The following is a 27,094-nucleotide window of genomic DNA, read 5'->3' as shown; positions in this document are numbered from 1 at the left end:
GGGAAATAGCTTATACACTTATTATTATTGTTGTTTATTTGTTTGGTTGTAATTGAAATTTGGGCAGAGTTGGATAAGAGTGCAAAAAGTAAATGTACCAAGAATTTATAGGGAGAATGATGGTTCAGTCCAGTGTCAGAATTTTTAGGCCCAATGTACAGTTGGAGTAGGTGTCAACTCGAAATTGTTGCTAATTCAGGGACGGGCATTGATGTATAGAATTGGGGTATTTGTTATTGTTTTCTCATCAATAAATAATAGAGTATGTATTCATATTAGCATTTCCACAGGAATGTCTTCATTGTGAAAGATGTGGTCGATTAGTGAACTTAAGCTCTTGGGAGTTACATACCAATTAACAGAAAAGGACTAGATTTTAATTTCCTGGGCAATGCATGATAGGTGAGTTATATTTAAATGAAGAGTTCAACTATGATATGGAAAAGATATGATATCCGAAAAACAAAATCATAAATGTGGTAGCAAATCAGGTGGTATTTATCAAAATTCATGGGTGAATTTTGATTGGTCAAAACTCTTTCCATATCAGATATCTTTTCCGCATCATAGATTTTCTCTTAAATGATATCATAAAAATTAACTCGCATTATTCAACATTTCAACAAAATATTTTGGCTTGACCAGGAGTTGTATCCTATAGAAGAATTTTCCCTGGTTTTCATCAGAAGAGCCTAAGACTTATGGTGTAATGGCTCATAGGCTTTATCAATGTGCTCAAGCAACTTCTGAACTGGTTAAGAATATTATATAAAATGGTGAAGCTGACTCTGGGATAAAATGATCTCTGTAAGAAAACTTAGTATAAAGATCAAATAAGAAAAATCATTAGAAAAAACTTTTGGTCCTAGGTATAATCTCCTTGTTTTTGTCTAAATTTTTGAATGCTTGATGAAGTGGTTTTAAACCCATTGTGAAAAGGTGATTGTACCTGGCCAAAGTTCTCTCAAACCATTATATATGACGTTCCATTTAATAGGATTTTCAGATCAGTTAACACTAGATGCAAGATTAAATACATTGAATTCAACAGATTCACAAAACCTGACCATATTAAGTGAGTCCAACAATCACATATGATATCATATGGTCTATTTAATTTTCATTGATATATATATATATATATATATATATATATATATATTTTCATGTTTCACAAGGTATACTTGTCAATGCAAAGTTTAACATTAAAGACTCGAAGGATAGGTTGTATTTCTATAAATTGAAATGTTTCAGTAGAAAAAAAAATTGTTTTTTGCCCCCTTTGATTTATTTTGATGTGAATTAATTTAAAAAGGAAACAAAGCTTAAATTCATCATTAAAAGGGAAGATATAGTTCAAATATTTAATTATGTACATAAAATCTAGGTCCAAAGCTGGCTAAAAGACATGTGGCATTCTAGAGAAATATTTCAAAGAAAAGGAGAATCTACTTTATATAGTATCCATTAGACACCTCTTAGAAGAAACCCCGGATATACCTGATATATGTTGAATAGGTGGAGTGGGTTTTGAGTTTCATGGGGTTTAGATTAATGTTTATCACATAACCAGATTTGTTGTTTTATCATGTTTCATATAAAATAGTTAACCTCATTTAATATTTGAAATTTTCACCAAAATGTTTTTATTTTCTCCTTTTAACTTCTTTTAGTCCCACATGGAAAACGATTGTAAGATTTTTCATGGGTTTTAGTAGCACATAATAGAGAATAAATTACTATTTGAAATGCAACTTAATATATAATTAACATTGTTACAATTGATTAAGCCACTGTTACAGCTGAGACACATTAAGTGCTTGTTTAGGAGGGTCTATGTTTGGTGAAAAACCTGAAAAGCCCAAAACATTTTCATTGAATCAAGAAAGTGACTTTTCCGAGAAATTATTTCTAGTAACTTCTTTCAATGTGGTTCAATGAAAATAATTCATCAAAACTGAAGCCCTCCCAAACAGGTTATAATAAGATTACATTTTACCTTTCTTGGTAGGGATGTGCCAGTTTCGATACCCGAATCCAACCCAACCTCCTGTACCATCTCATGATAGTATATACCTACGCTTGTCAAATCTTATAATTAAGGTTTTCGAACTCTTGTTGATCCGAACGATCAGACTGTTTAGCTCGAGAATTGTTTATGCAATCGGTTTCGTTTTATCAAAAATCCGGTTTTAATTAAAAATCGTTGAAAAGTTAATAACCCTTGACTATTGATCCATCGACCCGTTTAATGTTTTTGATCATTTTTTATTTTTTTATTTTTATTTTATTCTTCAGAACAGACCGTTCGTTCAAACCGGATGGTCAGACCATTAACTCAGAAACCAATGTTCAGAATGAATCCATTTTCGGGTTATTTTTTAAAACGTTACTTATAATAGTTCGATGCTGTAATGTCAACCGGCTAGGTTCGGATTGTACGCTCCAACCTAACCTGACCGGAAACCCAATTAAAAATCAGATAACAACATGATAGGATCGGGTCAGTGTGGGTTTGCCAAATAACCCGATCCACTGACATCCCTACTTCTTGCCTTCTCAGTTCTCACTTTTAAGTCAGCAATTCAGCCACGGACGCATGCAGCGTTATTAAAGAGGTGTTTCTGCTCGAATCCGAATTCTCTGTGATTCACCATGGACCACGGTATGGAAGTGGAATTACTAACACAATAATGAACTACATCCACGTGATATAGTAATATACAACTGATATATTCTGTATCACGAGTAGAGCAGTAGAGGATTCAGCGTTGCTGTACCACTACGCATTATTCATTATTACATGATCATTCTGCCACATGGAAAAGTAGTTGCATATTGAGTTACCCAAGGAACCCAATAACCCGAAGAGACTACCAGTACTCCAGTAGTAGATGAGGAATGAGAATGCTCTCATCTACGATCTACCAGATGGAAAGATTGAAAGTAGAGGCAGAGGATGAGGATCCCATATCTAATTTAATTTGTTTGAATGACTCCTTTTGCCAAGTGGCAAAGATGATTAATGATTCAGGCTTTACAAATGTCAGCTCAGTTACCACGTGTCAACCCCCGGTGAGAACCGGACGCCTAACCCAGTTTTATATGTACAAAATCTAGAAGACAAATAATCAATCCAAAGTCCAAAAATTCAAACAAAAGGTGCACGCCGCGCTTTAAGTTTTTCACAAAAGCCCCATCACACACACACACACAAGAACTCACAGCCGAATACCTTTTCCTTTTTTCCTTTTGTTTTCTTCTCCTTCCCCTCCCAACTGCTCTCCGGGCCCTCCGCTACCAACTTGCTCTCTACACTGCCCAAGGAAACGGTGAAGTCCAACCCAACTACCCTATTACGCGGCATTCATCACCCTCAACGATTCCGGATCTCTTACCCACAAAACACTACCTCTGTGTAGTGTGTATGTAGTTATGTACTGAAAACATTTCCTTATGCATAATAATATAAAAGGATAAGATATTCTGCATGTATGATTGTGATGTTATGTAGGTAGAATTCACGTCGATAGAAAATTCGGATTCACTCTCAACACACACACCCCTCTCTAAAGGCTGAATTCGTTTTCTTTTTCTCCTTTTCTGCTCTTATTTGGTTCATGTCTTCTAGAAATTGGAAGTGGAGTCCACACAACTTTTGCTTAACCTCCTTAATAATGTGGAAGGAGAGATGAGAATTGAGTGAGATGCCTTTCTTATTATTTAAACAAAAACCGTTCAAAAGGAGGAGAGTAGGAGACAACAAAAATCATATATAAGATCCCTTTTCCCAACACCTTTCTCTGTTATAGCCAGCCATACGTGGTTCATTCCATAATTAATTAATGAATAGTATTACCTAAACATGTATGATTCGCCATCAAAATCAACTCCAGCAGTATCCATTGGACCCCCATGACCCGGATTTCTGCTTGGCTCCACCACTTCACTATTTATTAGTAGACCATGTGTAGTGACTAGTGAGTACTGAAATTACCCAAATGTAAAGACAAAACAGTTTTAACGCAGCCGCCACTTATTTTTTTTTTTTTCCAATCCATATGTATTTACAAAGACCAAAGACCTCTTCTTAGTCTGACTTCGACTTGTTGCTATTGACCCGACCCGAATTAACATCTACAGGCCTGACGGGCTAACCCGACCCGACCCAGATGTTCCACCAATTCCAGTTTTCTTCACGTTCCACTTCCTGCTTAATAAAGGATGGGTTGGTTTGCATTTGGAAATAGCTGACCCGAACCGCCCGCTGACACCTCCATTCACCCCAGTACCCGAGTTTGTTGATGTTGAGAACTGACGCGGAGATGTGGTCATGACTAGACCTGTTCATGGGCCGGGCCGGGTTTGGGCTGAGTTTTGTCTCTACATTACGAGAAAATGTTCGGGCCCGATCCCGCCCCCGACCAGACTATAAAGCCCAAAGCCTGAGCCCGACTAGAAATTTAGAAAAAAAAGATTTTTCATTTTTAATTTAATTAAAAGTTATTTTATTGATACTAAAAGACTTCAAAACCTAAAAAAATAATGAAAATTCTCATTATTACTTGCAAAAAGAGAAGAAAATATTATATATATATATATATATATATATATATATTTTATTATATAAAATATATTTTTATTAATAAAATACATTATTAAATCGGGTTTGGGCTCGAGTTGGGCTTTTTTGAGAAAGCCCAAGCCCATGAACAGATTAGTCTTTTTAGGGTCAAGTGGGCCCGTCGGGCTACCCAGCCCATGAACAGATTAGTTATGATTCATCACCAAAAAAACTGGAGATGTAATAGATAGGGATTAAAGAATCTAACAAGAAGACAAGGGCAATTTGGGAATTGTGTGATAATGATGCTAACCGCCATACCTGCCAAAAGAAAAGAGTAGGAACACTGAGGAGTGAGGACACCCGCGATGCATGCGCGTGGGCCCATGAAAACAAGAAGGGAATTCTTTGTTGGGCCTTGGAATCCGAAGCTGAGAGTCCAGAAAAAGTTAAACCTGCAATCAAAGATTGGACTGTTAACTGTTAAGGAGTGGTTTTCTAGACGGGAGCTGCAGTTGCTACTTGCCAAGGAAGAAAGAATTTCCTGAACGGACGACGGGCCACCTAACCTAACACTTATCGCTGGACGGATTGACGCGGTTTTGAGCTGTGACTTGTGGAGTTGGGGAGTGAGAAAAATGAATCAATGATGATGTTCTGGTGTAATTTTGTCGTGTGTAGCATGTGAGGGTGATGAGTGGATGTATTATGAGGAATGGTACACCTTAAACACTTGTCAACATCGTATATGCCTTTTGGGTTTCGACCAGAAAGTATGCGTCTGTTTGTGTATCGGGAGCCACACTAATCTTGGACTGATCAGAGAAGCTCAGTGATTCACTGTCACGAGCTGGGGCTGGGACTGGGATGGCTAATACTCTACTGCTTCAGCCTTCAGTGCTTTGTTTCATTGATCTCCCTGCTTTTTTCTTTGAGACTTTTTCTCAAACAGTTCCAGATCAATGTCTACGAGGGTAATAGCAAGTAGAGGGGCTTTTATTTTACCCCCCCCCCCCCCCCAAAAAAAAAAAGGACCGGAGGTGTATCAGCCGGTATTGATCACCTTGGACAGGAATCGCAGAACAATTTAACCGAATAGATTAGAAAAGAAAAGAAAAAAAAAAAAAAGGAAAAAACATACGGCCCCACGAGGACAACAGAATAAGGAGGCCCATGTTACATTGATTGGAAGTCAAATCCCCCCTTCACTATATATGAGAAATGCTTTTGAAATGTTGATAGAAACGTCAACATTGGCCACACAGCCCACAAGTACTGTCTATGGTCTACCTCAACAGGGAAAAAGCTATTACTATCACAAGCCATAATCCACCTAAGCGTAAACTATAAGATAAACCCTATTTTTGTGGTATTTATTAACCATTTACTTGGGCTAAATTTAAATACCAAATTTAGGAGGGGGAACTCTAATGTATAACTATCAAATCATGGGTATAAATAGTCCTTAATACTCAGTATATATATATATATATAACTCATTATTAGCTTAAAGCCTTTTTTTTTTCTTTTTTTCAAGTATTTAGATATGATGGATGAAAGAGACAATTTAGTTTTACAACTGTCATTCTTTGACATTTAGCAAAATGCATGCTCCATGAACACGTGATGAAGCAAAATTTGTGAATGAGAGATAAAATAATATGTTACAGTTGACATTGTTAAAATTGATGAAATAATGAAAATTATACAACGTATGTGACATCTTTAACTTGATTGATTTAACATGTTGCAAATATTCTGTTTGTGCAGTGCAGTGCACTGTAGTTAATTGGAAAAAGAAAAACTCTATTTTCTTTCAAACAAAACCCGAGCAATTTCAACGTTTTGATAGATGAGTGATGGGTGATGGGTCACAACTCATAAGATTGACGTGGACCGGAGGAATGAACACGTAATATAGTTGATTCCTTTTCAAGGATCATGAAGGGAGCAGTGAAGATGATCAATCAAAGCAACATCATGGGCCCTCTAGTCTTCTACTATTGAGCGAGTCAAGTCAAGTTAGTTGAGTTCCTGATTAACTCGGTCGCGGTTCGGATTACCAAGTGAAAAAGTTAATTAAAGTGGGTTCCAGTTACAGAGCCAATATGAATGCATCAGGAAGCTAGACTTTTACACAGTTGATCAAATTATTCTCATTTCTTGATTCAATTGAGTTTTCAAACTCAAACAACAGGGTCCTACCCTTCTAGCCTTCACACCAACTGACAGTGACTCTGCCTAGGTTAGTCTTTTTAGGGTTTGGAGAATCTAAAATCAACCAAATTCCAGTGTGTAGGAGTTTGGCTTCCGTCAGGGCGTTTTTGAGCAACCTTTACAGCTTTGCGTTGGGAATATCTCCTGGAGAGATATTCCCGATGAAAGGTTACAAGAGGCTGTTGGGCTTACCCTGACCAAAGCCGATCTCAGTGTGATTCTGGTGTTCAGGTTCAGATGGGCTATCCACAAAGCGTGCCCAACATGAACATCTCAGCGTGGAGGTGTTTTCAATGTACGGTTGGGATGTGATGTAGAGCGCATGCGATACTAACATTCTTCACACTGGTGCAACCGGTTTGTGCCATTAAAAAGAAAGATGGTTCTGGGAAACAAACAGACGTTCTATAACTATTTATATATTAGCCAAAAAGAAGATATATCTTTATAGTGGTTCATAGGGCTGAATAGAAAATGTTGTTTTATGTTCAATGGTAGATCACTGCCCTTCAAATGGAATCATTAGAAAAGATACTTCATCGGTGTTCTGTTTTGATATAGAGGCTAGGGTTGTCAGGAGACTGACATCGGATGAGGAATCAGGATTTGTTCTTCAAAGAGCACACCTTACACCTATCTCATAGCACATCCCTCCTTGTATTGAGAATATCTCCCCATGAATAACAATGCACAAATATGAAAAATGTTCCTGATATACGATTGGAACGAATTATGAAATTGACGTGAGGAATACTCTGTGAGGAACAGATCGGGACTCCTGGATGAGGGAACGCCAATTCAGTAGATGGCTATTTCATACAATCAAATCATGATCTAACAAACAATATGACTAGTCTACCAGCAGTAGTTTGAATGAGGTCTTGCTCCAGCCCAACCCAGTTTTGGCATTGCCTCCATCTAATAAACCCAACCCAGTTTTGGCATTGCCTCCATCTAATAAACCCAACCCAGTATCCAATGAAACTCTAGTCCAGTAGGTTTGCTGAACTTTGTCTGGGTTGAGCCCTTACAAGTTTCATCCTCATTCCAATTACTTGGGGGCAAGACCGAAAAATCCCACTTAGATGCAAATGCACCGCATAATTGTATTTCTAGGTTTATCAGTTTCACAACCAACTTTGAATCATGGGACTTTACTGGATCTGGATGCTTTTTTGTTTTGCATATTTCTGGGATTTGCTCCTTTATTGAGTTACAGATTGATTTGGCAAGGGAAGGGTCAGATTTTCTATTTCCAAAAGTTTTTTTTTTTTTTAAAGATGATGCTTTCTACTCTGTCCAGTTTTACTCCCCAAAAGAAGGATTAGGTTGGCCCAAACTCTAAATCAGCCCAATTTGTAGCCTTACATTTGCTAGCCCAGCAAGTCCTGCCCACGAATTTCCTAGCCTGGGCTTTTGGCTTTCTTTAAAGCCTGGCACAACCAAGACCTGTACTAGGCCTGCACACAAGATGTGTAGTGCGACACCTCAAACTTATGGGCGCAGCCCTTCCTGAAATAATCATGTCTTTAGGACTAGAAAGGCCAGGGCCTAGCCCCTATAAGCTAGACCTCGGCCAATATTCCAGGCCTAGTGTACTGTCTGGGTCCAGCCTCAGAAGTCCTTGTACCATGTACTAGGCCTGGACCGGGCTCATTGCATCCAGGCCATGATCACCTCTACTTACATGCATTGCTTTGGCCTTGGAAAAAATATGTTTACTTGTTAGACAGTGTTAACCCCGCAATTCATGGTAAAGGAACAAAAGTTTTCTGTCCTGAGGTGGTTGCATTAGACATTGCTGACAGAGTATTATTCTGTTTTTTTTTTTTTTTTTCGCTTCATGGGGCTACACAACGAGTTTTCGTGGGCAGGAGATCTGGACTCCTACACAACAGGGGGTAGGGCTGCAAGTTACCCTAAGTTCTAAACCCCAATTCTAACCTTAATCCAATCCGACCTTCAACCCGACCAATCCAACTCAAACCCTAATCCTAATTAAATTCCTTCAACCCTAACCCAACCCAACCCAACCTTCTTCCCATCCTTTAAAACCTTATAAAATTCTCCATTTCAGATCTTAACTCAACTTTTACTACATAGATTAATCCTAAGTTTCATTAGTATTTGTTTGTTGACGTTCTTTTTTTGTTCTTTTAGTACAAAATTCAGAAAAACAAGTGTTAGAAATGACTATAGTTTATTATGAGTTATGACTTACAATAAATCTTTCTTGGGCGGCAAACAACATAGAGGAGATGAAGAATAAATTTTTCAAAAAACATTAAATAATATTATTAAGGTTTTAGTCTTTCTGATTAAGATTAAGTGAAGTGATTATCTTAAAAGAAATACATGATACTATGCGGTGGGGGCTATACAAATATCATGCATCTAAACAAATCAATGTATGTTATATATTATATATAACATATATGACATGTTGGGTTCAGGTTGGGTTGGGTTGGCTAAGAGGTCAACCCTAACCCAACTCAAAGTAAAGTCGGGTTTATGAAATTCAACCCCAACCCTAATGCGAACATCAACCTGACCCAATCCAATCCAACTATTTTGGGTTGGGTTAAGGTTGGGGTTGGGCCAACCCGGCCCAAGTTGTAGCCTTAATAGGGGGTAGCCCATCCCCTTTCCCTTAACCCCCCCAACCCCTGGTGGCAGCGGGATTTGATCCCAGGTCTCTACTCCGACGAGTCAGAGAACCTACCAACTGAGCCACCATCAGTTGGTGCAGAGTATTATTCTGTTTTTTAACATCAAAATAGTGATGTTTCGGCAACTTAAGGCTCAGTTTGGAAGGGGTACAAATACAAATATGTAGAATGCAAAACCTGGTATCTTGAATTATTTTGTATGCATTTGCACTGTACATTTTTGTATTTGTACTCTTTTCAAACCAAGCCTAAGCTTTTTGTGTTTTGAACGAGAAGAGATATTCTTAGAGCATTTCCAAACCAAGAGGAGTCTTTGTTTGTTTGCACTTTGCATTGCAATTTCATTTATACTAATAGGCTCAATTTGAAAAAAGTATAAATAGAAATATGTATAGTACAAATGCATATAAAATACAAGGTTTTTTAATCTATATATAGGGATGCAAATGGATCGGATCAGATTTGAATAAGGATATATCCAAATCCGATCCAACATCGTTCATGTCGGATCCGATCCGATTTGAATATGTGATCAGATCTTATAGGCCTCGATTTGAATTTGAATCCTATATGTAAGTTAGATCTTTGGATCTAATTCGATCCCACTTGTTTTCTTTAAATATTAATAAATTATTAAAAAGATAAAATATACCAATTAAACTAAAGAAAACAAAAATACAAGTTTTTTTTTATTATTTTCATCACATATATACGTTTTTTATAAAAATAAAAAATAAATAACATATATATGTATTTTATATATACTTATATATATAAATATATAACATATATCAGATCGGATAGGGGTGATCAGAATCCGATCTGATTTTTTATTGGATCCTATTATCCAATCTGAAGATTCTAATCGGGGGTGATCCGAATTCAACAAAATAGGATCGGATCTCGGTTCGGATTGGAAAATGATCCGATCCTTTTGCACCCTTATCTACATATTTGTATTTGTACTCCTTTCAAACTGAGCCTAATGCAAGAGAGTGCAAATCGGAAAAATGTAAATTCTAGTTTACTTTTGCTTCAAGTTTTCATTTTACTTTGCTTTATATTTTCATTGACTTCATTTGCACTGCATCTGCAAATGAAGTCAAATAAAATAAGAATTTGCACTCCTATACTTTTTGTAAACAAAATGGGTCATAAGGAAATTACAGTGAGCTAATGTGACTCTCTCTGAAGTTTGTTTCTCTTGTAGAATTGAATTGATAGTCTATTTTACACGCCTGTTTAGATTTTCTGGTCGAAATACATTGCAACTCTGCCGGCGTGAGTTCGTCATACACTGCTGGTTTATCGAATACATAGATGCTTCACCAATTGATATTGAGCTTGTCTTACAGTGACCAATGAAATCTGGATCTCACGCCTTAGTGTAAAGTGTACACTAGAGTGTTAATAGAACCCCAGTAACAAAATGGAAACCACTACTAGATATCAAGAAAAGTAGAAAAGATAGAGGCGATGTTTAGCATCAGTGCCGTTTTCTGAGAAAATGATGCCACATAGGCTCACATTAGAGAAAATGATGCTTCAAACAATACCCTCTTGTTTGGTACCGTTTTTCATTGCTCTAAACCACACTGGAGCAACACCAAATTCAATGTTTTTTTGGGAAAACGGTGCATTGCTGCCAACGATGCAATGACGTAACATCATCTTGGACATTGGATAATATAGATCAGTATTGAAAACACTGGTACCAAACAAAACTAGTACTATTTTCTCAAAAAACACCTATATATGACAGCACCAGTTTCAAACAAAAAGTAACGTTTTTTGAAAATGATGCAATATTTCCAACACTGATGCCAAATACCTACAGAAATGAGGTCGGTTCATGATTTCAAGAAATGAGTTTTTGGCTTCATTTTCCCTTTTCTTACAACTCCACATGCCCAGCACCATTTTTCTCAGAAAATGGTGCAATATACCCAGCACCGATGCCAAACACCTACAGAAATGAGGTCAGTTCATGATTTCAAGAAATGAACTTTTGGCTTCATTTTCCCTTTTTCATTCATAATGAGTGATAAGATAGAGAGTTGAGAAAAAGTTATCATGGCATTTCACAAAATTTGTTAACAACTTTCCTGTTCACTCACAAAATTTGTTAAGATTTGTTCCTGACCCAATTTCTATCTCCCAAACACCCTAGCATGATATCTAGCGAGCACACTCTGTGAGGGGATTTCACTTCAAAGTTGCTTATCGTTTTTATGTCATCTCTTCAGTTTATAATTATTACCACTAGCTAGGTCGTCTCCTTCAATATTCATTTCATAAATGTAATATAAAATACTTTCAGTTCTTCAAGTTCTATATTCCCTAGAAATCATCCTTCCAACATCAAATGGTTGGAGATAAAGCTTCTCTCAACATCAAATGGTTGACTATGTTCAGCTTAAGGAGAAATACTAATAAAAATTGAGAGAAAGCCTAAGATTAAGAAAAACAGCTGCCTTCAGAAATTTACTTGTTTACGGAAGACTATTCAAATGGGTAAATTTTGGTCAATTATTTGTCTGGCGTTTCTTGATCACCCACAGATGATAAAGAAAGGAAAGGCCAGATTTGAATTAGCTGGAATTTCACACTTCCACAAAGAAAACACATTACTTTTACAGAAAAAATAACATCACAGGGAATTATGCAGACACCGGTGGTGCTCACACCCCTCTTTTGCAAATTGCAATACAAACAAGTTAGTTTGCAGTTACTCAGATCTTCGCAATTTTATCTTAACTGGTCTTTCCTTGTAAGACTGAACCTTTTCAACAGCCCTGCGCAAGGGCCTTCCAACTGATGATCTTCGTAATTCTTCCTTTGGAGCACTCTTTCTTTCTGCCTCCTCTTTTGTGGTTGGTGAATTTGATGAAATAGGAACATCGTCATGTATTTGATCATCAAGCAGTGGATGGACTGGGAATTTAATATCTTCAATCTCAAACAAATCTTCAGTAGGTTCAGGTTGTTTAAACGTAGTGGATTGCCTTCTCAGACAAAGTCTGCTAAAGAATGGAACAAGTATATTTAACCAAACTTATTTGGAACAAGGAAAATATTTGGTTCAACTATAGGCTCAAAATGTTATAATACATAGGGACACAAACCTTTTGTTGTCATCCTTCTCTTTTGAAGATACTTGTGTCCCAGCAGGACCTGCAGCTGCAAGTCATAATTGAGAGCTTTAGAATTTTACACAAGAACAAATAAAACCATAAATGTTGAAGTTAGTAATAGATTTAGGTTCGAGTGACTACATTGAATCCTTGATTGGCGCCTCCTAGTAGGATTACTAGTCTTATTATCATCTTTATCTTGTAAGCTTTCTTCTGCTGCTTCCGCACGCTTAACTGTACTCTCCTGGATTGTAAGAGGTTGAGGGAACAAGAAAGCTCGGAAACAAGACGAAATCTAGAAAAAGTAGTAAACAAATCATCAAGGGGTTTTCCTGTAATAATACCTCGTTGCTAGTCTTTTGACATGTTTTACTTTTCTCTTTCTCCTGTAAGAACAAGAAGAATTTATTTGTGAAACTGTCTTGTACTCGTAGCATTACTCATAGGAAAGTAAAAGAACAAAGACATCGAGGAACAAACCTCCAACTCCGAATTCTTTGCTTTAAGCAGGGCTTCCTTACATCCAAGCTCATGCTGCATGGCTTTAAGCTGCAAATGAATAATTACAAATTAGCAGACACAATAAAACTTGAAGACTTTGATGAAGATTTCGAAAGACGATGGATTATAATTTTGCAGAACATGGCTGTCGTTAAGAATCTTACCCTGTCTCTGCCCAAGTTAAGTTCCTGCAGAATAAGAAGGGTTTAATTAATAACTTATGTAAAAGAGAGAACCCAATTATTTTTAAACATTATGACTTTTGAGAGTGGTTATATGGAGCCAACTGACTGCTAACATCTGGCTGTTTGCTTGAGCAAGTTGCCAATTTTGTTGTTGCAATTTCCCCAAGTTCATTCGCAGTTTCTGCAACTCAAATCCACTCAATTCGATGATTTTGCTATAAATCAGAATTAAGAAAAACCCACAAAAAAAGACAAATGAGTTTTATTGCAACAACGAATAGATTAAAGATGAGAGTTTGCTTCCAATTAAGATGAAGCAAGACAGGTCGAAACAAATTATTCATGGAAAAGGATACTTTCGGTCTTGTAGAAGCCGCGTCAGTACAGCGTTCTCCTGAGATTATGAATTTGAGAAGAAGAAAACCCTGTAAACTAGAGTATACCGACAACCGAGAGAAGGAAGAAGAGTCTAGAAAAATCATTACAGGAAATACCTTGCGGAGCTTGTCGATGTAGTCCTTGGTCACAGAAGAAATGGGAATAGGCTTGTCATCTTGGCCCGGAGAACTGACTCGATTCTGGAAGTTGGTTATATCAGAGAGCCTCTTCTTTACAACGCTTCCCAAAGATTTCTTGACCATGTTCACTACTTTCGTATTCTCTGATACTCAGACCAATTAAAGAACCCAGTCACTCCTAACAAACCCTGGCCCCAAATTGGTAATTGATTGATGAGGTTCCAAAATGAACCCTAGAAAGATGAGGAAGGAACAAAAAAAAAAAAAGACAATACCTAGAAGATAATCAATAATGTAGCCTTACAGAATCCAGATATAGTTAAGAATCACGTAAACGTTTAATTACGAAAAATGAGAACACGAAAAGAAATCATAGGAAATAAACTGTTTTTTTTTTCAAGGTTTATTAAGAAAACAAATTTGGAGGAAAGCGTAGAACCCATGTCGAATCAAGAAGAAGATGTAATTATGAATAAATAGAATGAGAAGTACCTGTAAGTTCACAGTTTTCGAAATCAAGAGAGAAAAAGTCTTCCATGGAGAGGGATCAAGAAAGCGGTAATCTTTTTTCTTTTCTCTCTCTTCTTTTCCTTTCTTTTTCTCTTTCTCTTTTTGAGTATTGTAATCTCGCCTCCTGTGTCTGTGATGAACGACGGGGAGCATGGATTTTCACATGGTACAGTGAGAGAAATGGAAAATAAGAGTTTGAATCGAAGAGGGAAAAGAGCAAAAGAAGAGAACAACGCGAAAAGAAAAGAAAATTGGCGGAGATAGAGAGATTCGGTAGTCCTAACGGCTTCCCGAAGCAAGGGTCAGAGCCTCGTCCGAACCTATTTTAAATCTGAGAATGATCCCGAACCTGGAAGCTGGAAGTATCTGAATCTCACCGACCGACCGAGGGAGAAAGACGGTTCAACCAGGGTCAGATATTTTAGGCCCAAAGTACAGTTGGAATAGGTGCCAGATCGGAACTATGCCAATTCACGGACAGGCATTAGTGTATAGAGTGGGATTTTTGAAATTGAATGTTTATACATCTACAGTGGAATTCAGAAATCTGAATTGGGTATGTCTGTATTAACCAGGGTTCAAATCCGAGCGGTGACATTGGGATAAAATGGCCAACATCAGGTCCGTATTCAATATAGGGGTACAAATGGATGGCATCGTGATCCAATTTGGTCTGAAATCCGATCTGATCAAATTTGGTCACATTCGGACCACCCCTGGTCAGATCTTCGGATCGGATTCAAATCACCCTTATCCAATTTGAGAATATCTGATCCGATGTATTATATATTTATAAATATAAATATAATACATATATATGTTATTTATTTATTTACAAATATATTATTTATATTGTATTTTATAAATTTGTTATATTATTTATTTTTTTTATAAAAACATGTATATATATATAACAAAAATAATTAAAACATACTTGTATTTTTGTTTTTTCTTTATTTAATTTAGAGTATTTTATTTTTCTTTTAATAATTTATTAATTTTTAAAGAAAACAAGTTGGATCAAACCAGATCCGAAGACCTAATAGGATTCAAATTCAGATAAAGTCCTATCAGATTTGATCGAATCTTCGAATTAGATCAGATAAGATCCGACATGAATAGTGTCAAATCGGATTTGAATATACCCTTATTTGATTCCAATCCGGTCTATTTGCATCCCTAATTCAATACACTTGGCCCAAGTCCTTATAGCTAGAAGGGGTGAGCATGGACCAGTTCGGCTTGGTTCCATGGCATAGGGATCAGTTCCAGGTTTTTGGAACCGGAACCTACTTTGTGAAGGTTAGTTCTGGCCTTGATGGTTTCGAGGTCGAGTCCAGGGTTTACCCACGGAACTTGTACTTTCTTTACTCTCCCCCTTCACAAAGAAAAAGCATATTATTTAAAAACTTGATTTTTAATAAATATAATATATAGTTTAAAACTTATGTTATCTTTATTGATTAAATTAGATAACTTAATATGTACATGGTTTTTTTTTGTATTGATTATTTGCCTTTGCCCCCATGGGGGCCGTAATTCAATTTCCATGGCATAGTACCACACTTTTTATTTAGTAATATCAAACTCTTCTCAAAGGTGGATTTGCAACCATTAATAGTAGGGCTCGAAACCACATCTCGTATGGGGCTTACCGAGGTACATGCCAACCGAGCCACCACTTGGGTATTGCATGGTTAAGAACTTATAAATTAAATTTAAATTTTGTAAATATTACCTTATACACTATTTATTGTACACATTTTAAAAATATTATAGGGTTTAAATCTTCACTACTTATTGTACATATTCAAAAAATATTACCTTTATAACTATGACGGCTTAAGCTCAAATTTCTCATCTCAAAAAATATTACCTGTTTGGAAGTGATTATTTAGAATCACTTATTTCATTCTGGAACAAACACTTACTTGTGTTTGAAAAAAAGTCGAATAGGTGTTTATTCAAGAAAATAAGCTCCTTTTGAATAAGCCAAAAGTTTCAACTTATTTTTAAAAGCTTTGTCAAGAAGTATTTATTATGTTCCTGTCCCATCATGTAGTTTTCAAAATACCTTTATAACCCCGGTTTAAAAGAAAGACTTATTCACAAAACACTCATAAGCGTTTATTCGGATAATCATTTATTTTATCTAATAAACACTTCCATAGAGGCAAATGAAATTAACGGAGGTAGGATTTTTTTTTTTTTTTTTAAATCAAGCAAGAAGTGGGATTAGCTGTGCAGCGGGCTCTGAAACCAATGTTAAGACTCCACAGTGTCTACACAAGTCTTAAAATATATGAAACCCACAATCATTCAACCTCTCAGTATCCGCTTCATGTATTTTACCACTGATGTGGAGTCTTATTATTGGATCTACAGAACAGTTAAAGCATTCAATTAATCCGTATTCAAATCAAACATGCATTTGCTATGGGCAGTGAATGCTTACAAGGACAAATGTGGATCACACTCCCTTGTGGGCTGTGGGCATTTGAGCTCATGCCATTTTCTTATCGCAATTCGATTATAGAGTAGTGAATTCGTTCACTTTCACGTCACAGGACGGTGGGATCTGATCCCAAGGATGTATAAATTAGAGGGATAATCCAATTGTCTTTGTTTGTTTACCAAATTACTCTCAGAGATATCCATCAAAAAGAAAAAAAAACAAAAAAAAAAAATCAGAGATACTACTTAACAAAGGACAACCATTCCAAATAAGGTTGAAATTTGAGCCGGATCAATCTGATCCAACCAGACCCAACCTGAGCCCGCTTGTGCATATGTGCATTTTATTTATATGAAATTATCTTTTTTTTTTTTCTAACTACACAGTATACACAAAGATTGGATTATGAAATGAAGTCTACTTCTAAATTAGACTATGAAGCCGAATAGCATAAGGTCAATTTTTGGGTACTAATATCAGTAAAAGTAATATTTTTTAAAAAATTTCAAAAATAGGGTAACTTTTAAAAAATAATATCAATAAAGGGCAGAATCACTGTTCATCTTATTTCTCTTGTAGTCTATTCACCAGCACCGCCGCTCGCCACCGCCTGTCTCCGCCCGCCTCCGCCTCCACCTCCAGCAATCTTGCCAGAGGTGGGCGGAGGCAGAGACGGCAGCGGTGGTGCTGGTGGTTATTTCTCTGCCCAACGCCGCTACTTCTACCCACCTCCGCCTCCTTGTCGGAGGTGGGTGGAGACAGAGGCAGCAGTGTTGGGCAAATAAATAACCACCAGCACTGTCACCACTGCCTCTGCCTCTGCCCACCTCCGGCAAAGTTGCCAAAAGCGGAGGCGGAGGTGGACGGAGACAGGCAGAGGCATTGCCGAAGGTGGTGGCGGGCGACAGTGGCGATCGGCGGTGCTGGTGAATAGACTACAAAAGGAAGAAGATGAAGAGTGATTCTGCCTTTTATTGATATTATTTCAAAAGTTACCTTATTTTTTATTTTTTTTTTAAATATTACTTTTACTGATAATAGGGCCCAAAAGTTGCCCATATATGCTATTATCCCAAAGTGAAACTTACATGCATAAATTCTTTTAAACCCAATCAATCCACTCAAGCTTGACTAAACCTGGCCTGAGACCTTTAACCCAACCCAACCCGCCTTAGTTGCATGCACCCCCTAATTATGGCTCAAACAAGCTTCTCGATGACAATTATCAGTATGACCGCCATTAATCATGTATAGTCTTTTCTGGAAAAGAAAATTCCAGTAATAATCCTGTATTAGTTAAGACTACACCCAACCATATGGGCGCTGGAAGATTCCTGGGTTCGTTGGTGCTCTACAAAAAAACATGATCAACAGACCCATCCCCATTTTAATATAAATGCATGGTTCATTGAACTCAACCTGATTCTTTGATTTGGTTTAATATAAACTATTCCTTCCTTCTAAGGTTCGGGAGAATCAGCACTTACTGAAATATTTTTCAGAAGTAGAGTAAATGGGATGACACAAGGACATTAGAATTGTCTACATAACTCGTGAAGTTTCCTACTTAATCTATAAGAATATATACTAAATTAAGAAGCTCAATCTAACGTTTGGGACCTTTTATTTATTTATTTATTTATTGAAGCCAAGTGGCTAAGTTCATGAACGTTAATTTGGGACCATTGGGTTTCCATCCTACAATTCAAATGACATAATACTCAGGTGGATAATGGACATGATAACATTAAATAGTTTCGATTTGTATTTTATTTCAATGGAGTTGTATGAGTTTCCAAACCCCTTACTATTTAATATATATTAACTGTCACAGCCACAGAAAGCCCATTTGATTCCGTTCACACAGAGAGACATAACCATGAATGTATACCCTCCTAATAATAACATGTAAATTAAATCTCCTGACATCCATATATAACAGGAAAGGAAGAATAAAAAAGTTAAAAACCCAGAAATGGAGAGTCAAGCATTGCAAATTCCTCAAGCCCAATTTGGTGACTCTGGCTTCCATGATTTCATTGACGATGGAAACTTTGAGCAGTTTATCAGTCTCATCAAAGGAGAAAATGCAGATCCCATCACTGGTTTCAACTCTAATTATGATGCAGAGCTCCTATTCGATGATGGGTTCGTTGACAGCCGGCAATTCGACCACACCACCTTGGGAGACATGTTTGCTTTCAACTCCATAAGTAATTCAGATCCAAACTCCATTTTCTTGCCATTACCACCTTTCAGTGGAGATGTGGATAGAAGTGATGGTGATGGTGATGATGATTCCACTGTAGCAACCACAACAACTAAACCGAAGAAGACTAAAGGCGTAGGCGACCGTTCGAGATCGTTGATTTCTGAGCGGAGGAGGAGAAATCGAATGAAGGAGAAGCTCTACGCATTGCGCTCCTTGGTTCCTAACATCACTAAGGTCGGTCCGTCGATCTGGCTCTCTGTATAACACATCTCACATATACATTTTCTGTTTTCCTCGCAAAATTTAACATATATATATAACCTGAGTACTCATGAGCTGAGTCATGAGTAGTAACAAACCAACAATGGTTCTTGACCAGTTTTCAACTAATGCAGATGGACAAGGCATCCATTGTAGGAGATGCAGTGTTGTATGTGCAAGAGCTGCAAACGCAAGCTAATAAGCTACGAGCAGAAATAGCAGAGCTTGAGTCATCCTTCAAAGGAGAAGAAAGATATCAGAGTTTGGTCGTCGACAGCCCAAAGAAGACAAAGCAAGCGTTTGCACAGAAGAAGCATCATCCAGTTTGTAGGAAGATACTCAAGGTTTTGTTCACAATTAATTAGAATATAATATATTGATAATTCTTATCTGTATTTAATTAATTATATAATACAACAGGCTAGCTGCAGATAATGAAATGGTTTCTTTTACAGATGGATATATTTCAAGTAGAGGAAAGAGGGTTTTACGTGAGGGTAGAATGCAACAAGGGAGAAGGGGTGACCGTGGCTCTTTACAAAGCACTTGAGTCCCTAACGGGATTCCACGTTCAGAGCTCCAACTGTGTCACGGTTTCTGATCAGAGATTCGTCCTCACATTTACTATCAACGTAATATGATCTCGAAGAATTTAATATAATCTTGTTCCTGTTTAGTTTATCATGTATTTTGATTATTGATGCATATGTCTTATCTAACTGTGTTAATGAAATTAAACAGCAGGTTAGAGAAAGTGGGGAGGAGATGATGAACTTGTCGACACTGAAGCTATGGGTGGCTGGAGCTTTTCTCAATCAGGGATTTGAATACAACAACTACGTCTTGTCTCCTTGATCACTTACTGGATCATTCTTCCGTCTGGATGCACCATTTAATTACTTCATTAATCAAATTATTATTCTATGGATCAATTATATTTCTACCCTTCTGTACACAAGTTTGTATATTGTCTACATATAGCAAGATTATATATAAATGGGTTTACCAATTGCAATCATGCATCAAGATCCAGAAATTAATTTTTAGTTTAAGCACTGAAAATTGAAAAGGATGGATTGGCCTCTGGAATTAATAAAACATAATCTAGTACTGTTGATAATTAGGATGATAATAAATACTTTTTAATGTTATATATTTAAAATGGAAAGAATCTAATTAAACTTGTTTGGACTTTGGAGCATTCAATATAATTGGATGGTTATATTAGCCATTAGGTTTCCAATTAAGTTAAGCTCTATGTATATAGGCTTCACTCTAGGTCAACCAAAATGTATTAAAATGCAACCTAACTGAGTCCAAGACTTACAAGGCTTAGTTTAACAAGGGAAGGGAGATCCAATCCCACACCAAAGGGCTTTAATTTAATCAATATAACAGAGATTAGTTAATGATTTGGGCTTAAGTAAGCATGCGGGAGGCTCTCATTCTCCTCTCACCACCTGAGTTTTGTGGAAAAACGTCTCAATCCGTCCAGCTTGTTAGGACAGATAGCATACTACCTGTATGCTATCTGGACTAATTATTTTATCAAATACCCACCACCCTATAGTGAACCCTAGGCATATATTATATACGTGGGCCTCCTCTTAGGCCTGAGGCCCTAGTAACACCTATATATATGCTGGATTCCCCAATATAAATAGAAAAAAGATAAATGTATGTCATAACAATGGACTAATTAATTGTGATTAATTTTCTAATGCAAGTTTGGTGGGATCAGAGCCTTACAAAAGGAATACGAATGACCTTGGTGGGATCAGGTTCAGGGTTGCTGTTGGGGAAGACTGAAGAGTAATAATGTGTAATGAGTAGTACAAATAACACACAATTTGGGGAAACTTTAACTATAATGTTGGTTTAAATATTATAATTTCATTATGCTGAGTTTGAAAGGAATACAAATAACCTTGAATTTTCTATTGTTTTGTATGTATTTTGCACTGTACATATTTGTATTTTGTACTCTTTCCAAACTAAGCCTTAAAGGCTCACAACAAGTTTGAATCACATGAAGTTGTTTTTAATCAGAAAAACTTATAACCATGAACTGGTATCATAAAAGTGGTAACTAATCAGTTAGTATTTATCAAAATTTACAAGGGGATTTGATTTATCAAAGCCCTTCTCTTATCATGTCTTTCCGGTAGCATAAATTATCCTTCCTATAATGCATAGGATTGAACTTGAATAAGAATGGTAAGGCTTGGGTTGGAAAAATTAGGTTTTGTCATTAACATAGGCCTAGGCCAAGGCTAATATTTAGGGTTGGTCCTTAAGCCGACCCAACCAATCTAATTTATAACCGTGTTTTATTAGGAAGAGTTAGGGCTAGCGATCTTGACCCCAACCCATTTGACCCACCCAACCCACTCATTCTATTGGCGAGTCAATATAGGTCGAGTAGCCCATTAGGGTCAATGGAAAAGGGTCAGGGTGGGTTGGGTCGAGCAATGGGTCAGTGAAAAAGGGTTAGGGTGGGTTGGGTCGAGGGTACCCATTAGGGTCAATGGAAAAGGGTCAAGGTGGGTTGGGTCAATGGTACCCATTCAGGTCAATGGAAAAGGGTCAAGGTGGGTTGGGTCAATGGTACCCATTCAGGTCACTGGAAAAGGGTCAAGGTGGGTTGGGTCAAGGGTATCCATTCGGGTCACTGGAAAAGGGTCAAAGTGGGTTGGGTCAAGGGTACCCATTCAAGTCAGTAGAAAAGGGCCAGGGTGGGTTGGGTCAAAGTTAAGATCTATCCATACTCGTCAAATCTCTAAAAAATAGCAAATAAAGTGACTCAAACTCAAGCCTTGTAGCGCATTCACGTTTCATTACAAATCCAAACCACCATGACACATTTCATTTTGTAACTAAAGGTGAAATAAATTTGATTTTATTAACTTCTATGTTCACATGCAATTTTTATAAAAGCAATTTTATAAAATAACTTTATGAAAAGTACTTTTACAAAAGCAGTTTTGCATAAGTACTTTTGCACGAAAGCACTTTTATAAAAGTACTTTTACGAAAACACTTTTATAAAAGCAGTTTTACAAAAGTACTTTTACACAAAATCACTTTTATAAAAGTACTTTTATGAAAGCATAAAAGCATTTTTATAAAAGTTATGCATTTTTTGCATTTTCTGCTATTTTCTACATTTATTACAAATTTTTTGTGCTTTTTTGCAATATTTCTGCATTTTTCTGATGTTTTCATGCTATTCCTGCAATTTTCTTGTATTTTTTTTGCATTTTTTATGATTTTTTCGCAAAAGTTATGCATTTTTGTAATTTTCTGTTTTTTTTTTTTGTATTTTTGTAAATTTCTGGTGTTTTTTTTTTGCATTTTTGGTAGTTTCTACAATTTTTCTGCTATTTTATGCATTTATCTACAATTTTTGCATTTTTTGGCATACGGGTTGACTTGACTCGTTTTTAATATGTGGCAGTCTTGAGAGAGATGATTCTCTCAAAAATGTTTTTTTTTTTTTTTTTTTTACAGATGTAGGGATTAACCCGACCCATTTCTGTCACGTGGCAGTTTTAAGAGATGATTTTGTCAAAAATGTTTTTTTTTATACATATATGGATTAACCCGACCCATTTCTGTCACGTGGCAGTTTTAAGAGAGATGATTTTGTCAAAAATGTTTTTTTTGGGTATTCGGGTCGACCCAACCCGGTTCTTCCACATGACATCCTAGAGGGAGATTACTCTCCAAAAAGTTGTAATTTTTTGGTGTAAGGGTTGCCCCGACCCATTTTTGTATTTATAAGTAAGGATAAGTGGGTTAATATGGGTGAGGGTGATTAAGAGTCAATATGGATGGATCAAATGGGTCAGGGTGGGTTATGACCCTTTAACAAGAATTGACGATGGGTTATGGTGGGTTAATGGATCAATATGGATGGATTGGTATTCAATCCTTACCCAACCCAACCTAACCCATCCATTTGCCACCCGTAGAGCCAAGAGGGATTCCAATAGATTTAAAAGAAAATGGAGAATTTGATGGGGCGAGGAGATGTTGCAAATATTATCTATTGAAATAGAGATTAGAGAGAAAGCGATTAAGACCTTAAGAGATATTTTCATTGACTTCTTATTTAATAATTTATTGGCAATAGACTTGTTGTTGGAATAGGCCATCTGTTGCCATTGAATGAATAATCAATTGGTGAGTGTTCGGTGGAATCTAGGACCAAAAAGCAAGGTGCTGAAAATTATTCCAGGAACAACTACCCATTGGATACCGGACAAAGCAATAAGGTTATGTTTGGTTTGAAGGAAAATGTAGTGGAAGAAAGGGAAAGGCAAGGAAACCAATACAAGATTTCTTTACCTTTTTCCTTCAAACCAAACATAGCCTACTTGATGGGGACTTAAATATGAGAGAGGGAGACCCTGGATATTTGGGTCTTAAGTGAATTGGGCTCCTATAAAGGTATGGGGCCCCTATTTATAATATTTTCCCTTCATTAACTATTATTTTAGAATTTCCTTATTTTATTATTGGTGATCCTTCTAAAATTTTAAGTGTTAGTATATGTGACCAATCGGTGAAGGTTTAACCAGTTATTTTGAGTTAGTCTGGGCCAGTTCAATTTGGCTCAAGTTAGATCAACTGGATATTTTGCCTTTTATAAATCCATTATCTTATATTTGGTACTCACAAACATAGACCGGATCTGTTTGAATAAGCTTTTATTTTTGATAGTTGCAGAAAAAAATTGAACCAAAAACTGTTTGGTAAGAGTTGCAGTTTAAAACATTACAGTCCGAAGGTAAAACACTTTTAAGCCTCAGAGCACAAAACTTCAATTGGGGCTTTGTGCTTTTGAGCTTTGAATGCACAAATCCTAAACTTGATCCAAACACAACCTTAATTTAGAAACTAATGCTTTTGTCTACAAACTTCAAGCTAGAAATCATGGGCATTCTTCCTTTTACATATCAACAGGTCCTGGGAATTAGAAAATCAACTAACTTCAGACCCAGAAGCCCACACCAATTATCCAACACATGTCCCCTCATTTTTGGAAGCTTTGGGTTTATAAATTCAACACTTTGCATGGACAATATCATTTGTAGAGAACTTAAACTCTAGAATGGAAGACTAATTTATTTGTCTAAGCCACCTGTCTCTCCACTATTGGTTTGATGAAAACCACTGCCACCTAACTCAGCGAAAAAACAAGGATCAAATTAAATAGCTAAACCTAACTTAAAGTAAAATGATTTCATTCTCTGCAGTTTTCAAAGAATCCATGTTTTTAGTGTATTTTTTTTTTTATTAATATATATTTTTTAATTTAATGTGAAGGTCATTTCGGGAATCAGCTCAAATTTTCAAGTATGGTAGTTGAGACGTTGCTATTATTGTTGTTGCTTAGCAAATTATTAAAATTCTGAATCTCTGTTTGGTTGCTAATGGACCACATTTTCTTTTGTTTTCATTTTTTTCAATAAATTATTTTATTTTTCTTTCTTGTATATTTCCTTTTCCTAGACAGACGGAGCAGCTGAAATGACTTGGGAGCTCCATATGATTGGACCAAAGATAAACTCTGACAAAGGGTATTCTTGTAAGGCATTTCGAACTGATGAACACGCACGCCAAGGTAATCTACAATTACAAAGAGGATCATATATCCCCGAGGAGATATTCTTTGGCACTCAAGCCAGTAAGTGAAATGCCTCTATATAACCGAACATTCGAATGAGGTCTACGGAATTGTCAGGATGAGATTGCCCGTTCAGGTTCTCAGGAAGTTCCCTTTTCCTCTATATAACCGAACATTCACGTAAGACTTTACTTCTTCGGTGTGCCTTTTAATTTAAAATAAAAAAATTAAAAATGAGTGCTAATAATTAATATCAAAACAAATTCATTATCAATTTCTCAGAAATCAACTAGCATGGTATCAATAATACCAAATAAACAATTGAGAAATAAAAAATGTCAGAAATTGGTGATTTATGAAAAATCTCATAGTCATAGGAGGATGATTCCAAACATCACTACATACTCAAAGTGTTGTGTAAAACGAAAGATACAATTCCTTGCTGCGCTTCAAAGGAAACTTTGAATCTTCAATTGTATTCTAATTCTATTCTATTCTCCCTGCGCCTCAAAGGATTTCAAAGTGAAATCCATAGTCTAAGGCAAGTGGTACTGTAGTAGCGACCAGCGTCACCAGATGTCTTAAATATATCTTTTAGTGGCTCTTCCTGTAATCCTGTCTGTGATTGGCGTCCCCTTACAGGTGTAGATACTCAAACCCAATAACAGCCACTTGTAACCCTAATGCTCAGAACCTGCTTTATTCCTCCCCAATCCCAACAGCCTTGTCACTTTTGAACCCTTTCTAATCTTTGGTTGGTGCTCCAATCAGTCTCCAGCTTTTTCCTCTGGATTGCTCCAATTAAGGCTGCATTTGCCATTCTTTATTTTAAGTACTTGGTCTCCTTTTTCAATTGAATACTCAGTAAGTGTTTATACAGAGGTATTTTATTTTTGAATAAGTCTTTAAGATAAAAGAATGCCAAATGCAAATGCAAATCAGCTTAATTCCACAGTTAAACTTCAAGAGAAAGCCCTCATGCCCCAAAATAAACTAGTAAAATTGGAGTGTTACAATGTTTCCTGCACCCTGAATTTTCTTAAGTGGGTCCCAGTCTTCTCTACACAAGTCCATATCAGAGAGCTGGCAAGTTGTAGGGCCCACGGAGCCATATGCTAGTTTTGCGTCCCAACACAACATCTAAAAGATTTGGCCTTTGGCCTTTGTGATGGGCTAGTGCCGTCTTCTTAAATTGACCCATTGGGCTTGGGCCCACTCCAACTATTATTGATCTTCAATCACTTAAAATCATCATTTTTTTTTTTTTTTATTTTATGTTGAGCAAGTTCAAGTATCGACACGGCTTGTATCGATACTTTAAATTTTATTCATTTATTTGTTTTCAAAACCAATTCACATAGGTTGGTTTAAGGCCCGACTATCCTCTTAACCATACCATGGTCTCATCTGGTACAAAATTTCTAGAGGGGTATATTGGGAAGTTATCGGTATGATACTTAGCCATACTTTGAACCTTAATTTTGAGAATAAATTTTCTTCAGCTGTTTTTAGAAGTCTGGATGCAGTGGGCCCCTTTAAAACAGAATCCGTATCTGTTCCACACATAGCTCTCCTCACACCAACCTCTCGGGATATCTTATTATTCATAAAAGATGTTTTCAATATACAGTGAGATGTATGTGGCTGTAAGGAGAAAATCCCATTTCTTTAGAGCATGCCAAGCATATTCCGGCAATATTAAATAGTTTTCACTTTTCATCATGATTTTTAAAAACGAACCAGTCAGGGGCCCAGTTACCGATTCGAATGGTTTGATTATTTGATCCAAATGATTGATTCGATCTGACAAAAAAAATTATAAATTGGAAAACGGTCAAAACCATTTGAACGATTCAAACGGTTAGCCGACCAGTTCACCGGTTTGCTGACTAAAATCAACGATTTTGGAAGAAAACAAAACCGATCAAGTGACCGGTTCCCAATTTTTCCGGTCCGACCGTCCGGTCTGATCTTGTTTTGAAGACATTATTTTTCATCAATCACGAATAGGCCTGTTCAAGAGCTGGGTAGCCATAACCCCGCCAGTTCGGGCTCTAATTAAATATCAGGTCAAATTATTTTTCATCCGTCTTTGAGCCCAATCTAATAAAATTATATAACAAAATATATAGTGATAGATGATAATAATATCTAATAAAAATATAATAATATATAGTATTAATAATAATTTATTAATATATTATTTTTATATAAATAATATAATAAAATTTGCTTA

The 27,094-nt window shown here is 36.5% G+C and overlaps 2 protein-coding genes across 15 annotated transcripts; one reads left to right on the top strand and one right to left on the bottom strand.

Moving 5' to 3' along the window:
- Positions 1-11,907: 11,907 nt before the first annotated feature.
- LOC148847147 (shugoshin-1-like) lies at positions 11,908-14,637 on the bottom strand. 13 transcript variants are annotated; one of them, XM_088950872.1, is made up of 10 exons: positions 14,281-14,637; positions 13,765-13,976; positions 13,627-13,664; positions 13,377-13,485; positions 13,250-13,273; positions 13,065-13,133; positions 12,929-12,970; positions 12,726-12,828; positions 12,576-12,630; positions 11,908-12,473 (listed from the first exon to the last, which is right to left on the bottom strand). In XM_088950872.1, exons 2-10 carry the CDS (start codon positions 13,909-13,911, stop codon positions 12,179-12,181), a joined length of 882 nt encoding a protein of 293 aa, XP_088806998.1. In that variant the 5' UTR covers positions 13,912-13,976; positions 14,281-14,637; the 3' UTR covers positions 11,908-12,178. The 13 variants fall into 13 exon arrangements, with proteins under 13 accessions (XP_088806998.1, XP_088807000.1, XP_088806996.1 ...); XM_088950874.1 differs by having other exon boundaries at positions 11,908-12,470; XM_088950870.1 differs by having other exon boundaries at positions 13,765-13,931.
- A 4,091-nt stretch (positions 14,638-18,728) lies between these two features.
- LOC148847146 (transcription factor FER-LIKE IRON DEFICIENCY-INDUCED TRANSCRIPTION FACTOR-like) lies at positions 18,729-20,244 on the top strand. 2 transcript variants are annotated; one of them, XM_088950868.1, is made up of 4 exons: positions 18,729-19,199; positions 19,361-19,570; positions 19,682-19,858; positions 19,971-20,244. In XM_088950868.1, the coding sequence occupies exons 1-4, from the start codon at positions 18,729-18,731 to the stop codon at positions 20,079-20,081; spliced, it is 969 nt and encodes a 322-aa protein (XP_088806994.1). In that variant the 3' UTR covers positions 20,082-20,244. The 2 variants fall into 2 exon arrangements, with proteins under 2 accessions (XP_088806994.1, XP_088806993.1); XM_088950867.1 differs by having other exon boundaries at positions 19,968-20,244.
- The last annotated feature ends 6,850 nt before the right edge of the window (positions 20,245-27,094 follow it).

The sequence above is a fragment of the Nelumbo lutea genome, chromosome 6 (assembly GCF_056320005.1).
Source record: "Nelumbo lutea isolate HS-2025 chromosome 6, American lotus-T2T, whole genome shotgun sequence".
Lineage (NCBI taxonomy): Eukaryota > Viridiplantae > Streptophyta > Magnoliopsida > Proteales > Nelumbonaceae > Nelumbo > Nelumbo lutea.
The sequence above is the reverse complement of the archived record's forward strand: the minus strand, read 5'-3'. Positions and strand labels throughout refer to the sequence as shown.